Below are 17,300 nucleotides of genomic sequence, written 5' to 3' on the forward strand. Positions count from 1 at the left end.
ATAGCACAGCAGAACAGAGCTGGTACTACACACCAGTAATTCATCTTCACGTCTTATGCTCCACACAACCACCAATCCCTTCAGCAGAGGGTGAGCCAGTTCTGGTCAATGGAATATGGAGCCTCCCAGCTCTTACAGCCCAACCACAAAGGACTCAGCACTCAAAGGCTTCTCTTACACAGCATAACCCCATAGCAGCACCTGTACTGGCTCTACCCAACATTTTGGTCCAGCGGTTCTTACTGATTTGCGAAAGAATATGTAAATTGGAAAAGGAAACAACTTCTGCTTATTTTAATCTTAGATTTGTTCTTTCTTTCTGAAAGTGCTAATAAGTGAAAAATTTAATTTTGAAATGAATTTGTAGATCTGTCTTTCTGTATATACACTTATTTTACAGTGTGGGGGTTTTGTTTGCTTAGGGATTGGGATTTTTTTTTTTTTTTTAATAAAAGCAAGTGATACAATTCTTCGTGTTTTACATAGATGGCACATTAGCAATCTGCAACTTTTTATTGTTTCTTTCCCCCTCATTAAGATAAAAAGGATTTTAATCATTTGCTCACCACATATTTCGATTTTTTTTTCTCCACATTTTCTTCACAATTATTTCTCCTAATATTATGCTATAGCAATGGGAAAACTATTCTAAACTTCAAGGCTGGGAGAGCTTTCCAGGTCTGGCTGTCTATCCTAAGTATATTTGGATTCCATGCTGACATCCTGCAGCTTCATTGCTGGAAATACATTCCCTGCGTGTGTCAAAATGGGACCACAGCTGCACTCACAATATGCACCTCTGCCCACTTTATCTTAAGACTGCTTACACCTGAAGTATAAGTAATCAAATTATCAAACACCACTCCTCATCTACTGCCAGACCAAATGGTCTACTTGACCTAACATTCCAAAATGAATTCTAATTATGCTTCTCAGAGTTCAGTGAGTATCAGTGAAATATCTGTTATACGTTGCGGTGCACAATTAAAACAAATTAGATGCTATAGTTGGTTTACCCGGAACTAGGAGCATCACCCCAGCATAAGGCAATGTGAGGATGTCACTAAGCTGAATAACAGCTCACAATGCCACTATTTGCTCCAACACTGAAGGTGTGTGTGGAGCCAATGGTTCCATTGTCTAGCATCCTTGGTCCGCACCAGAGAAGTCGCTCTGTAAATAGCCAGCTTTGAACTGAGAAACATAAAAATACAGCAGAGGAACTTTCTGCCTTTCCAGGCTCCACACTAATGTGCGCTGTGCTCCAAAACCACATCCCAGCGATGTGGCCTAGTCACAAAGTGCTGGGTGGCAGTTCTTTTAACCATATCCATGAATCTCCAACAAGTAAACTGCAGAGACTTAAGTGAAGTGAGAGAAACAGACAACCAGCACAGTTGCTTTCTGATTCAGTTGACGATATTACTGCCTTGGGACATACGGGTTTTGGAATAAACTCAAGAATCTCGGATTCAGGGTCAGATGCAGGAGGAGCAAAGCAATTCACAAAGACAACGTGTTTTGAGAAAGGGGCATTTTTCGTTTCTTTAGCAGCTGGTATTGCATTCTCCAAAGAGCCTCCGTGTCCTCCCAGTGACCAAGTGACCATGAATCGTGTGACTGTACCTGAACAAGACTAATGAGACAAGAAACATGAAGCCACTGCTCACTCCAACTCACTGTGGTGACTGAGGGCAATTGCAGAAAGCTCTGTTTGCATATAAGCAACAGTAAAAGTGATTCCATAAATTTATATTCAGTGCTCCTTTACCACACACCAAAAAAAAAACCAAAACAAAAAAACCCACACACACCACAAACCTGTATCTTTTATTGACATATAAGTTTGTTTTTATAGAGATCACCAAAGCAAGCTCCAGCCAGCACAAAGCAAGACTTTGTAACCGCAGCGCTCTCAAACACATCAGACTTGTATCCGAAACATATATTGGTCAAAACGGAGATAACGTTTAGACATTTGCTTTAAAGTGTAGCATCCTTTCCCCCTCCAGCGCAGGCCGCAGACGATACACTCTAGTTACCATATTACTGACAGGATGATGAGAAAGCTCCTGTCAGACACTGGCCAGCCGGGTGTTGGAGACAAAATGCGCAGCCCCAGCTGACTAGTTAGGGGAAGACTGGTGAGGTACAATTACAGAGGCATATGACAAGCTTTCATGCCTGAGTGACTTGAGAACCGATGACATGGCTTTAAACAGCAATCCTTCCTACCTCCGGTCACAAAACAGCAATAAGTCAACTGATGCACTGTTGTAAAATCATGATTTATTCCTTTGCTTTGAATACATGAGAGTGTGGTATGATGTTCTGGTAGACTACCACAGCAGGTGCACTTGGGGCCGAAACATCTAGGGCCTGCCTCCAGCATGCATAAAATCAATGCTGCAGCTCAGCCTTCCTGGAAAAGCCATTCCCAGCACTTTAATAATTTATAGAAAGACTGAATTAAAAAATTATTTGTACTGAAACTTGTACAGCCTCATAAAACTAATAAGAATACATGCAGATGCAGTGACGTGTGAGAAAACGGTGCTGTGCAACATACGGCATGACATTTAGGAAAGGTCTTCCTTTTACAGCTGAAGTGAAACAACTAACAGCCACCCCTGTGAATAGATCAATTCCTTTGTTTCATTCAGTCTTTCATTTAATCCAAAGCCATATAATTTGTTTCTCTTTCATAGTTTACTGTTCAAAAGCCAGAAATGGTAATTTTTGCTAAAAACAGATCTTACAGAGCATAATCCTCAGGCTAGCTGAATCCATCTCACCCTAACACTAAGCCTGAAGCAAGCTGTGAGGCTGGTGATAATCACATTATTAAAGCGGTTGGAAAGTCAAGCTAATAAAAGAATCAACAGTTAGTGCAAATAATGACCCAGAAGCTATGACAGAAAGGAGCAATGGGAAGTTTCCACTTACATCTTGATAGCTATTGGCATGGCAAGCAGACGAAGATCTCCACCAAAGGAGTTTTTGAAGGGGGTAAAACCACAGAAAATCAATTTCAAGAAAGATGCAAAGAATATATAACATGCAAAAATCACAAGATGTGTATAATACAAAGCCTCCTTGGCTGAAACACAATATATGCTGACAATTGAAAAACACCCTCAGGATAAAATGGTACTTATCTTCTTCTATTTTGTTTGGGTTTTGTTTGTTTGAGGGGTTTTGTTTGGTTGGGTTTTGTTGTTTGTTTTTGGGGGGTTTTTTGTTTGAGTCTTTTTAATTAAAAAACTCTATCCACAGCTTAAAACAGTCAACCTTCTTTTTCTCTTTCTCCTTTTTCTTCCAAAATAAACCTTCTTTTTTAAATACAGCATCATTCCCCCTTTTTCCCTACCAGGACTGATCCTTTACTTGAGTATAATGAAAGCATGAAATTTATAGGACAGAAATGCTAGACAAAGAATTTCTGTACTTAAGTTAGCGTAGCCTCCCATTCCTGGCCCTCCAACAGGAAGGGCAAGGAGAAAGTGAGCAAGGTCTTGAATTATGCCTTTTGTTATCAGTCACTGCCCTGAGATAGTGAACCGAAACAGAGCTGATAACTCGGAGGTGACATCACAAGCCAGCCTTCGTGAACTGACATAAACACTTGATATTCAGTTAACCCCAAAGATAAGGCACAACTCCCTTAACAGAAAGTCGTACTTGATAGTACTAACACAAATAATCTTCTCAAGTATCAAGCTGTAATTTAAGAATATGAAAATGTGACCTTTGCAACACAAAGTCCCAGTCTGCTGTGTTGTGTACACAACAGTAAACCAGCACAAAGCTAACACAAGCTAATGTTCAAATACGCTCCATTTGCTTATTTGTATTATATTAAGCAATCCAACATTTTAAAGAAGAAATACCTTATGCCAAGGCCACATCTAATCATTGGTAGTGATTCAATTAAATTCTTACAGGAGATACTGAGAAGTGTTTTATTTGTTTTTTAAACTATTATACATTGCTCTGTAAAGAAGCAAGACTTGCATCGGTCCTGTTATGTTTATGGAAGAGTTTAGCAGGTAGCAGTTCTCTCTGAAGTTCCTGATAAGCCAACTCTATTTTTCTGTTTGATCAGAACTCACTTGCGTGAGTGCAAATTAATCCAATCCTATACCAAAAGTGGATCCAACATGATACGGCAGTAATTTCATTTAGCTACGACTTCAGTAATGCTAGTAGACAGAAAAAATAACCAGAAGAAAGTGAAAGTGATGTGTCATCTCTTTTGGACTTGACCAGGAATCTACAACTATTTACCTTCACAGCTTGTGGACATTCTTCTGGATGTCCAAATGTCACTACAGATTTCAGCTATCACTATCCTTTGTCCAGGAGAGCGATATTAATTATTTTCAGGTGAGGACACCGTCAAGATTACTATTACTTCATGAAAAGGTTTGGAATAAACAGCTGAATTTTGAACAAAAGTTAAAGCTTTTCACAACCAGCATGTTACACCTGTTCTTCTGTAATGTCTTCCAAAGAGCTTGGAATTAGAACACAGAAATAACATGGTCTAGATGAGCACGATGCAATTCTGATACCTCCTCTTGTCATATCATAGCAGAGATCAGCTGAGATGTTCAGCCTAACAAACACAAGTCTTAAGAGGGTCCAAATGTAGACCAAGGTTACAATTCTAAACCACGTTAAGCAGACAGACATGTGCCCACCTGCAGAATGAAACTTCCACAGGCACAGAGCTGCCATCACGATTCCTGTCTCCTCTCTACTGGAGCAGCAAAAGAGGTTTGACTGGGGCATCACTAGATGTTAACGGGTTTTATGGTGTATTCCTTAACACCTGCAAATTCTCTTTGCCCATCACGGTGATCTTATTACTGTGTTGTAATGCCCAATTCTTCCCCTAGCCATTGCCATGGGGGAGGGAGGGAGAAGAAAAATGTGCCACAGAATATGCAAATTTCCTTAGACAAAGTAACATCTTTGGTGGTTATAAAAAATATACCATAGACTAATAAATTGAAGACTGCTCATAATCGTTCACTACTTATTTTTCTGGTTTGCAGTTACTCTGCTTATGTGGCTCCATGTTTCCTTTTCTCTCCAATCACCATTGATTTATTTAGCTCCAAAATCTGCAAACCACTGGTAAGTGCTGCTGTTGTGCACTCCCCTAACTGCAACGGTAATTGTAGATCCAGGGACCCAACACTGTGGTGTTAAAAAAAATTGCTATTACCACCTAGACCTGTAAAACCTGTCAGCCTTTTATGGCAATTCTGAATCTTCTGGATCTTCAATTTACTTTTGACTCTAAAGCACTTAAATGTATTTTATCCACTCTTTATAATCCAAAAATTCTCACTCCTTACATGCACACATATGTATTGGAAATCAGCACCTGCAAGTCTTTGAAAACCTTAATTTTTAGTGCTATATCCAACTTTGCACCTATGTGTTGAAAATAGCTGTTCATTTATTGGGTAGTACAATTAACAAGGAACATAAAAGGGTTTTTTTCCACCATAGAAAACATAATTAACAAAATGTTTTATGCAGTATTGTTGAAAAAAAATAAAGGTATTTTCAATGTGCTTAATAGGCTTAATATTCTGCAAAACGAATATACCCTAATATAAAAGTTGGTTTTAAGTGACAATCTTGTACTAATGAAAAATTAATTTGGGGTATATTTTCAAAGCAGGATATTTTAAAAACTCATAATATTCTGCAAAGAGTAAAACAAGACAGCATCTAAATATTTAGGTATGCTTTCAAAATTAAATACAACATTCTTTTATTAAGGAGTCTAAAAAGGCGTAAGAAAAAAAAACCAACACATTTTAATGTGGGCAGTAACCTAAAACCTTTAATATTTTTTTTTTTAAAAAAAGCTATTTTGAGTTGTACGTTATTATCAGTCTGAAGAGCTGCTCCAAATCAGAGCTATTACAGTATGCACTCCCAAACCACTCTAACAAAGATGAATCTACCTATTACCAGGTTAGGATAGCAGCTATTATTACAGACCCTTGATTTCCTTCAAGTAGCTCCAATGGAATAAGCGACAAGTGAACAATAAAGATCTTATAATGGCCCTTAAGAATTCTTTTTAGATTAGAAGGCACAGAAATGAACTCAGGAGAGTTAAAGAACTCTCATCTCCTGATAAGAAAAATAATTAACCTGACTTAATGTATCTGAGTAGGTCTTATATAAATCAGACTTTTGTACTTCAAGAGCCAGACTAAAACCATATATCAAAAAAGTATGTAGATATTGTCTTATAAGTACACATGGAACATATCTAAAACTACACAGGTCTGCAGGTCATTTTGTGAAATATATTCTACTTAAAAGGAGATGTGTGAAGTACTTACAGTGCTTAGTTTGCTAGAGGTAATAATGATTCGTCTCTCATGCAACATACTGGCATAAAGTTGCAGCATGTTGTTCACATCCACAGCAACAAAATATTCAGTGAGGTTTCTCTGTTCAAATAAATAAGATGTTAACAATATTGCAACAGCAGTAGCTCAGTGGAACATTTTATACATTACTCACAAAATGTTTTGTCCCATTAGTAGGTTGGGGGAAAAAAACAACCCAAAACGACGAAAGAAATCCCTCTGCATTAAGATTTGTATGCTTTAAGAATAATTGACTGGGTTTTAAAGCTAATGAAAAACTAACTTGGGTGTAAGTTATTGATATTTTGTTCATGTGATTATGCTTGTGAATATAGATTTGCCCTTTTATTTCCAAGTTTGAAAAAACATTATGAAGTTTGGTGTGAACCGCACCATTTGCTATTAAGGTAACCATTACTTCCAACCCAGGAACAGATCTTCCACCATTGCAATAACTGTTCTGTCATAGCTACAATAATAAAACTGTGCTATTTTGCCAGGCTCTCCCAAAGCCAACACATTTTATTCTACTTTCAGTACAGCAAAACAGCTCATTGAAAAACACCAATCTTTTTCTTGAGCTGCCTGTACCAGGACATCACAGGGCCAGCAGCACCGGCAGAAGGTGCCATGTCCTTCCCGTGGCCACCCCTTTTGCCCCCAAAGAGAACCCCAACGCCAGCTCCGCTGCAGAGTTTAACAAAAAGCCAAGTCACCAGCACCTCTTCTTTATAGTTCAGATAGCACAGAAAGGGGGGGCGAATAAAAAGGGAATGGGGGGAGAAACCTCTGTATTCCAGCTCAACTTAACAGTATTCCTGCAAGGCACAGTGCCAGAGATCTATAAGTTCTGAACAAGATAAAACATCTACCAGCAAGATGTCTAGGAAAACAGCAAATTTTTGTAAACGTTAGGAGTGTACATATGAAAATACACCGATACACCCCACAATATACAAAACATTTAATTTCACACTTTCATTATTGTATCTGCAACCAGAATTCTCACTCATCTCTCCTCAGAACAACAAATTGCTGAAGGTTAATGTAGGAGGTCTACCGGTTATGTGCCCCAACCCCAGGACAACAATCTGAACAGCAGAACTGTCAGTCTGTACTGGATGGGGCCAACACACGGCAGCAAAGCAATGAACCCCGGAGAAAACAGCGAGGGAGAGACAAGCGGCAGAGGCTTCGGAGCGGGGTGACCTCCCCGAGGGCCGGCATCCCCCCGCAGGGCCGGGACATGGGGCCGGGACACGGCCACCAGCTGGGGCCTCTCTACAGCCCTGGAGCGCGGGGCAGAGCTGGTGCCCACCAGCTGCTGGGTGCTCTCCTCACAAGCTCTACTAAACCAAAAAGTAACTTCAGTTAAAGCCCAGATGATGACGAAAAGGGTTGACCTCCTTTTTGGATATGTTGCAATATCAAATAAAACAATATATATATCGAAAAGATAAACAGAGATCCAATGGATGATCCAGTTTTATGTAAATTCAGAAATGCATTATTAATTTGAAGGCACAGAGTATAGAGTTACTCTTGGTCCGTGCTGCACAAAATTTTGGAAGAGATAAAAGCAAGAGCTCTAAGCCTACAAACACTCCATTTAGAAAGAAACTCTGGTCTTTCAAGTGCTACTTTTAACTAGTGATGAGAGGCTGATGCAGCATGATAATTTGAGTCCAATTTATCTAGGACACCCTCTAACACTGTAGTGACAGTGGTCTGCTGATTCTGTGTTGCAAAAGCTGCGGTAAAAAGAGTTTGCAATCTTGTACAGACCGATACGTCTTTGGGAGACAGTCACAGTTATTTCTGTATTACATCTGAAAAGTTACTGCCCCTGAAATATGTGATTCTTACAACAAAGAATAAGAAAATTCATTTTATTGCAAAATTACTCCAATTGCTTCATCTCTTCACTCAGTACATGTTCTAATCCTCCACTAGGACCTTACTATTTTGTTTCATACTGAAAGGATGAGACTTTTATAAATTGAGTAAAAAGTAATTATACAAAGGCACCACTTTTCCTTTCTCCCACAGAATCAGCAAAATAAAACCAGAGTGGCACCATCGCGAGATCCTCCATCAGCCAGAGGCCCAGAGTAAACTTTGCCCACGTTTTCTTCAAGTTGAACACATAACACACCTTCTAACCTCCAAAGCTATGTTTTCCTAGAACCCCAAATAATAATCTAGAACCTGAGAATTCTTTAAAATTGAGGACTTCAACCCAGAGGGTGAAACAGATTGAGATAAACATTTGAAAACCAAGCCCTGTCCTGCCCAACCTCCCCGCTCAGCCCCAGCACTGGGGACCCCTGCCCAGCCCTCCCCACCGATGCTGTGGGCACGCTTCTGTCACGGCACCGTTTCGTACCATCGTGAACCCTCCAACACGTTAATTTTTCAGACGGAAGTTATTACAACAAAGCATAAAAATGCCCATCTACACATCTGTGCTTAATTCCAGATTCCAATGCAAGACTGGAGAGCAGAAAATTCAGAAGCTCCTTTATTAGATGTTCTCTGGCTAAACACATCATAGAGAACATGATCTGAGATTTCACATTTGCAATCTACCCACTGCACCATCAAGGATTTAGCATCCAAAGAATGCAAGTCTTCATTTAATAAAAATAGTAATAACCACCATTCCTGGTGCATGGTTACCATCCAAATGTAAGCAGGTATGGCATGTTGTCAGAAAGCCTGAAACAATGCCTTCTTACACAAAAAAATAACTGCATTATCTTGATAGCTGTATTTGCAGCTTAGCAATGCAGTGTCTAAAGGGCAGGTATTCAAATAACACAAGGTGCAGAAGTAGAGCATATTTTGCATATATCATCCCAATGAATGCAAACAAGCCAAGTAATTATGAACAAAGGGTAGATCTAGCAGTAGTCAAAAATGCCCCGTTAATGCTTTATAATGGGTTAATGATGAATGCAACAGTAACTACCAGCTAAAGGTTGTAATAATAGACATCAATCATATTCTAAAAACACTCTGGGAAAAAATAACGTCTCCTACTGATAAAAGCAGAGTTCAGTCCTACCCAGAGAAGAGGTTGATACTTCTAAATATTTAAAAAAGAAACTGCATACTTACATTTTCAGGGATTGTTGGCAATCCAGTTATATCAGGAGTAATGAAATACGAGTGCTAATCAATGGGGAAAAATAATTAATAATTTATGCATACAGAAACCAAAAATTCTTAAAAAAAACCCAAACCCATAACCAAAAAAAACGGCATTTAGGATTTCCAACCCCATCTTTGTTCAAGCAAACAGACATTTTTCCAACAGCATTCTTACCACTACTAGACAAAGAATTAAGCAGATCACAACACAAAATGACAAGCCTGGTTCAGCACAGCACACAAACCAAGGGAACAAAACACTGGGCTGCGGTTTTGAAATAACACTGAAATTAAGCCAGCTTTAATTGTCACGAGCCTGAGAGTAGCACTGATTAAATTAAGCACTGACTTAAAAATTGCAACCAAAAAAAAAAAAGTTGAAGTACAAAATGTAAATTTAGAATGGAAAAGGAAAAAGCATTCACATGAGAAAATTAATTAGAATAGAAATATTATTACTTGATATATATTCTCTTTTCTTTCCAAATATCTTTGAATCAAAAACGTGCTAACAGAAATGCAAGGTCTGATAGCTTGAAATTCCACAGTCACTTATGAAATACATTAGCAATTTTATGCATCTTCGTTTGAGGCCATTTAGGATGTAAATATAAAATGCAATAAACTAAAAACAGATGTAATTTAAATTATTCTCATTAATCCAGTGCTTTCAGTAGTTATCAGACATGGATTTAACTCAGTAGATTTTAAGACACTTTTGCATATTAGTGTAAATCTTGAAGGAGAAAAAACCTTAAGTGCATACTAAGTATAAGTGATAATTATTTATTTTTTAGCTTTTGTTTGTTTTTAACGGAATTTTGACATTTTTTTGTAGACTTTATTTTTATAGTGTATTTTTTAAAATTATAATTAACAACACAAAGACACAGTTTGTTTTCACATCAAACTTGAAAAAGATACACCAAAATATAAAGAAAGTCTATAAGACATTAAGCAAGACATGTTCAAGCAAAAACAACACAATTAACTCTGTTTAGGAGACTTATTAAACCAGCTTGAGACATTTCATAGAAAGTTTTCCCCACAAATTAGGTCATTTGGCAATAGTTAAAACTTTAAGAAAAAAAAAATCAGCTTAAAAAAGGCATCCTATAAACTTCACAGCACTTGCACAATAAATATCCCAGGTTATAGTTTTGCATTAACAGACAAAAAAAGCTAAGATTTTTTTTCTCTAGTCAAGAACAGGAAAATATTCAGATTAATGGAATGCCCACGTTCTTCAGAAGTACAGTGAGAACAGAAAAATATTTCCTATATGTAACAGGGTCACAGAATATTTTTCAAAAGATTTCTGAGTAATGAAGTTAATAACTTAGAGAAGTAATTATTTATAATTAACAAAGTAATAATATTTCACTCATTAAACAGAAAAGTAAGTCAGAACTATGAGAAGCAAAGGCCCATTACTGCAGTCATTAAGAGTCATAAAGCAGCAAAAAAAAGGTGGTGTAGAGTCCTTGGACATCTTTGTGAACTCCCTTAGGAAGATGTATGACCTTGGAAGAGATACTAAATTAATAGATGCTGTACTGTATAAAAGTTCTCTAAAAAAGGACACTAGAAAAATGCAAATTTTGTTCATCAATTTAAGATTCTGATTTTGGTTGCAGTTTTAAGGACAGGATCGTGACGCACACACACAGCTCTGAAGTTACATTGATTTAAACAGAATAGGTACATTAGTATTAGACTGCTCTTTTAGGCTAAAGACAACAGCAGAATTTCCCAAAGGAGAGGTATAAATAAGCCTGAAATGAAAAGAGATACCCTATAGCAAGTAATTATTTCTTTAATTACAATAGGCTGTAGATAGTCAGGTGCCTTTTAAACTCACCGATACAAGACAAGGCTGTTTTTTCAAAACTTGCTCACTTGTAAAAATCATGTCTTGGTTCTTATGCAAGATGAGAGAAAGATTGAACAATTGACTTTTTAGTTTTCCAAGAAAAAGGCCACAGCTGACTTTAATGCTTGTAATATTCCATACTTAAAATATTGGGTGAAAATATGTTTTATTATTTGTATTCCTTGCCCATTTGAACTCAGACTTAACTTAGCTAGCTTTTCCAAAAAAAAAAAAAAAAAAAAAAAAAAAATCACTTTTATTAGCCCTCCATGGGTAAAATACAAGTGATCCAAACTATATTTAAGCTCAGGTTTCATAGAATGAATGATCACTCCTCATAAATTTCCATTGCAGAATATTTGTTACTGGGACCGACAGGTGAGAGTAGAACTTGGTCCATAACTGGACCAAGGCATTTTGGTGTTCTCCTGACCAAGGATTACTGGAAAACACCAAGTATCCAGGTACCGGGCAGAATTTCTGCTTGATTATATACGTGCAATCCCAAATACCATTGTGGTCTGCCACTTAAACCCTGCTTCAACATCTGTGAGCCTTACACTGCATACCTGAGTAAACAGAGAAAGGGATCTTTTTAATCCTGCATCATGAAATTTGAACTGGACTCATCCTGGCACAATGAAAAGCCACCTCATGCTGTGGTTTCTACAGTTATTTGTCAGAATGTAACTTCTTTTTAAGTCTGCTATCATCGATGGTTCCAATCCAGCCTACTAACAATATACAAGGAGCAAGAAAGGGACATCAATATAAGAGGCTGGGGACACAAAGTCAGAGTTGAAAGTGGCCATAAACATCTCCCTGCAGCACTGAGCATTACAAAAACAGAGATGCCTGCACGTCCAACAAGTATTCGGGTTCAGGCAAACCTATTCCTTCCTGCTCTGCCCCCTTTGAACCCCAATATTTGCTCAACTGCACCTGCAGCCCAGCGTTTGGCAAGAGGCTTCTCTTTAGATAATCACTGTCCAGCTAAAAAGATTACAAAACTGTTTGATGTCATAAACTACTGGGAACAAGAGACAATTGAGAACAAAAAAATTCAAAAGTCAGATAATATTGAAATATAACAAGCAAGCATCAACTTCGTTGCAAGCAAGTTGTCACCCCAGTGTTGCCAGCTGTATTCGCCACAACATCCATTTCCAGGTTCGCCACAACATTCATTTTGAGGTAGGTGAGTTCTACTCAAGGTGAACCACAACACTGATAGCAACAGGCAGCAACATTTTGCAAGAAATAAAGGGAAAAAGATCTTTAAAACTTCTCTATGTCCCACTGAAAAACAGTAGGATTTTTAAAGGACTTTATAGAGTGCTTTAGCTTTGCCAAATTAGAATTGGTTATAATACCACAATTAATGAAGTAAAAATATTATTTGATATACAGAAGTATTCTTGCAAGGGCACTATGAAATGAAAAAAAAACTTGAAAATATTACACTGACAATAGAAAAAAACAAAACTTAGCAACAGAAACAATTCAGACTGCAGCCTCAAAAACCTCTGTATTGTTCTGGTAGAAAACAACACCCAAGACTGGAAGGACTTCCACATATAGTGGATTAGTACTGTTCAAGGGAGAAAAATATTAGGGCTCTATAGACTACTGGAAAAGGTATAACAAGGCATCTGAAATATGACAAACTAAAATAAAGATAGCATTGTTACTAGCAGAAAGGGCAAGGAACTACTGGAAGGGAAGGGGCAGACACTCCATTTCTGTACGTCTTCCTAGGAGGGACAGATGCTTTTCTAGAGTCTGTGCTAAGTTGTCTCAAAGTATTAGGCTTGATTCTAAAATAAATGAGTTAAAAGCAGTAGGAAATGACACAAATAAGGTCAAGATAAATAATCTAATGATCTTTCAGTATGTGTGGAAGGGAAGCCTTTATAAAATAGCTTCTTCCTCTGCCCTGCAAACTGTGGTAGTTCAATCAAGAAACAGCTACCTGCACAGTGTTACTTATGTGTGCAGCAACGGTAAAGATGCTGTGAACACAGTGTCTCAGAGACAGCAGAGGCTCTGTATCAGCTTTACATTCCATAGAGGTTCTACAAACATATTTAAACATGTGCCCATATGCTATTTTTGTTAAAAGCTTTGGGAACTGTAACAGCGACAGGCTAACTTTGACGTGTCTGTGGCAATCGCCACATGATCAAAGTCCAGTCCCACATCACCAAGTGTCCATGCACAAAAGCAAGAGGGGCACAGACATGTCCTTCCACCTACACGTGCAGAAAGTTTCACATCGCGCAGTACCCTTCTGCCATCTCTCCTACAGCACTCTCGCATGATCAAGAAAACTAGGAAGAAGGGGAAGGATGATGGGAAAGCAGCCAGCTTACACAGGTTTTTGTCCAGTCCTGCAAGTCTACCTACTCAGACATACGAGGCAATAAAACAGAGTTAGCATCTCCCGATTCACAGCAGGAGAAACCAAAATTATCTACATGAAACAGCTGGAAGCACAAAAACAGTAGTTCTAGCACTGCCAGATCCCACTGTAGTTTACTTTCTCATCCACAGAGCAAAATTCAAATTTCTGCTTCTTTGTAACTTTACGAGAACAACATGGGACAGAGAAAAACTCTACTCTGCAGAGAAAAGAAAAAAGGTTGTCAAAGCCAGTTAATGATGGGAAGCCACATCAGTATATTTCTTAAAAAGGGGGTTTTTTTTGTTTGTTTTGTTTCAGCCATACCTACTATTTCATAGTCAGTAATAGAAGTAACACAGAGAAAACTTACCACACTTAAACTGACTAAAGCATTCGCCTTTGGCACGGGATGGCTATACAATGATTTTAACAAATCATTTGAGTCATTTTCCTATAGGGAATATTTGTAAAGTTGGTTAGTCATTGTATAAAAACTGAGTAATTGCCATTTGCTACACATCAAACTATATATTGATAAACATATTTAACATATTTAATGAGAAAGATAATTGCAATTCTCGGTGAAGTATTTAAGTATGAAATGCAGGCCAACTTCACATTTCAGAAGATGGTTTTTATCCGTGAGTTAAGTCAATTTCTTAAATATACTCCTTAAATGAATCACGTTATTCGCAACTGAAAGTAGCACTAACATGTGTAGCTGCTCTGTGCCTCTTGGACCTCATCTTCCTTCACCTGTTACCCATAATATTTGTCTATTCCAAGTTTTACTAAATATGCAGCTACATAGCTATATCATATACTTTTAAAATTATTCATCAGGCTTAACTAGGATCCCCCACCTTGATCTCTAAAAGAGACATTCACTTGGAAAAGAGATGCAGCTGGATTTTTCGTTTGGTTTAGGGTTTTCATTCAGTTTAAGGTTTTTATTCACGGAGACTAAATTCTTTTTGTTGTCAAAGTAAAACAAAAATATCAGCGACAAGCCAGGTCTGGCTTCTAAACACTTTGCATGGGTTCTGCCTCTCCCTGAGAGAATGGTGATGTGACTGGATCTCAAGTTAACATTTATAAGACTTAAATGTATTCCATACTTTATTTAAACACAGCTAACACCACACTTTCCTACATAAAATATCATCATTTTCTATAGTCCATTTACTATAATGCACAATAATTGCTTATTCTATACTTCATATATTCTTGAAATGTCAGCTTTTCCCATCTACAGCATATGGCTGACTATTGATGCTTTTTTTTAATTACAATCTAGTACACTAATATAGTTAAAGCAGAAAGGTATAGCTTTAATGTTCTCAGTAAGGACAGATGCCAGTATTTCCTTTCCTGCATAATCATGGAATCTGTCTAATTGCTCATGAATATGCAAACTAAACTATCATGATTCTTCACCAAATGCTGCAACTAATTTTGTCTTGCTAGTCGAGATGACAGAATTACGAGAGGTAGTTTTTGGTTAATATGAAGGGTGAAACAGTACATCATATTTTACACAGTTCTGAAAAAAGGTGTTTGCAACTGATAATCAGATAGTTCCAGAGATCTACAGTTTACAATCAATACGTCATACAGATCTCCAGTGATGTGACACTTTGCTCACACTTCACCCAGGACTTGTTTATGCTAAGACTGACACTTTATAAAGGTATATTCTCACCAGCTTTTTAAGATTAATGTGGGATTTAAGTGGCGGCTCTATGTTAAAATTCTTTGAATTTCTATATGGTGAGTGTAAGACCTTCCTTCTAAACTCTACTAAAATTTTAAACAGGATAAAATCACTTTATTGCACTTCAAATGGTGACTGTTATTTCACAGAAAATATTTTACACAAGGAAATAGAATATCTAATATTACCTGTTCTTTAGCCAAATAATCTGCCAGGGTATTTAGGAGCTTGTAGTATACCTCAAACCACGGTAGGTAACTAAAATAGGAGAAAAAGCATTTTAATAAAATATCAATTTTTTTTCAAAGTGCTTATAAAATACTACTATGATTAATCTGACTTGCACATTTTTATAATATTTCTACACATAAAATGCCTATAAAACTATTTCCCACAAATTTAATGGCACATCACTGATAAATAGTAGTAAAAGTTATATTTCTCTATGCTGGACACCTGCTTGAAGTTCCACTAAGTGTAGATTACCTCATAACATATTTACTTCTCATTATTTTAAAGGCACCTAAAATAATTTTAAACATCGCCAAATCACGTTCCCATCGTCTTTTAATTGTTACAGCTTTCAGAAGTTACTTTATGTGCAATTTCACCATTCTACATTCTGTTGTGCCTGTGTGGACAGCCAGAATTGCTGCTTCCCTGAAGAATGAAAGCTATTTCACCTGGGCAGACCAGGTAGCCCATATTTGACATGTGCTATAATGCTATGCAATACTATAGATGTCACACTATAGATAAATATGTTGGTCTCCATATAGTCATTTCTACAGATAGAATTAACTTCTAAAAATAAGCAAGCATTCACCAATATTGTGAATATACAGCACATTAATACATGAATACTTAATAGACTTTTAGCACAGGTCTGCAGCCCATATGTGCACAATACTCTCAGTGAGTTAAACAGAATCCAAGATAAATAAGACATAGCTGAAGAGTACGAGGAAAGAAACTCAAACCTGGTGGCATCAGTTCCATCTTTTTGTCATCTGTTTACAGAACAGCTACCTTTAGCAGTGACATCCTCAGTGAGTGTAGGCTACAGAACTTTCCACAATCACTATTTAAACCTATCATACAGATGTAATAAGTCTGGTAAACTAAATGCTAGCAGTATAAATTACTCCTTATTTACAAGTTACACTCCACCTCATGTCTGTTAGAATTTTGCCAAAAAGAACACTACTAAAATAGTAATAGTGTGGTTAATATTAGTTATTTGAGATTAGAAGCAAGGCTGAGGAGGAAATAAAGCCTGAAATGTGTTTACGTTTCATACCCACATCTAACAATTCTACACACTTTGTTATTCAGTACAGTGTAAAACCACAGACATACGTTCAGTGCATTTCTTACAAGCTTCAGTGTGTGCTGCAGATAGAACTTCAAATTTCTATATTTCAGGAAAGATGCTAACTCTAACTGAAAAAGCCCAGTATGCAGAACCTGAAGGTGTTTCCCGATAGGAAAAGGAAACCTGTTAGGGGAAAAGCTGTCTGGCAGAGAAGCCAAGTCTGCTTTAGTCCAGTGAGTCCAGTGAAGGGTCGTGCTCCCTTCGTGACACCTCTGCTCTCAGTACGCCGCTGGCCGGGTTTCAGAAACCGGCCCCAATTCTTGGGGCAATGACAGAACAGCAAAAATCTGAACATAGTTCTAGTTATGCATTTTCTAGCAATCTTACTTCACTACCCTTATAAAAGTTAAACTGCTGGTTCTTAAAAAAAAAATAAT

General features: G+C 37.5%; 1 protein-coding gene across 3 annotated transcripts in view; it reads right to left on the reverse strand.

Annotated features, from left to right (window-relative positions):
- Window positions 1-17,300, reverse strand: part of DENND1B (DENN domain containing 1B) — a 158,262-nt gene that overhangs the window by 68,778 nt on the left and 72,184 nt on the right. For 2 of the 3 annotated variants that reach the window (XM_065656070.1, XM_065656072.1), the window contains 5 exons: window positions 15,737-15,806; window positions 14,205-14,285; window positions 11,419-11,478; window positions 9,525-9,578; window positions 6,375-6,485 (listed from right to left, as the gene is read on the reverse strand). In XM_065656070.1, the coding sequence (XP_065512142.1) occupies window positions 6,375-6,485; window positions 9,525-9,578; window positions 11,419-11,478; window positions 14,205-14,285; window positions 15,737-15,806 (376 nt within the window). The remainder of the gene's footprint in view (window positions 1-6,374; window positions 6,486-9,524; window positions 9,579-11,418; window positions 11,479-14,204; window positions 14,286-15,736; window positions 15,807-17,300) is intronic. The other variant, XM_065656071.1, reaches the window with a different exon arrangement.

This window comes from Caloenas nicobarica, chromosome Z, assembly GCF_036013445.1.
Source record: "Caloenas nicobarica isolate bCalNic1 chromosome Z, bCalNic1.hap1, whole genome shotgun sequence".
Classification (NCBI taxonomy): Eukaryota; Metazoa; Chordata; class Aves; order Columbiformes; family Columbidae; genus Caloenas; species Caloenas nicobarica.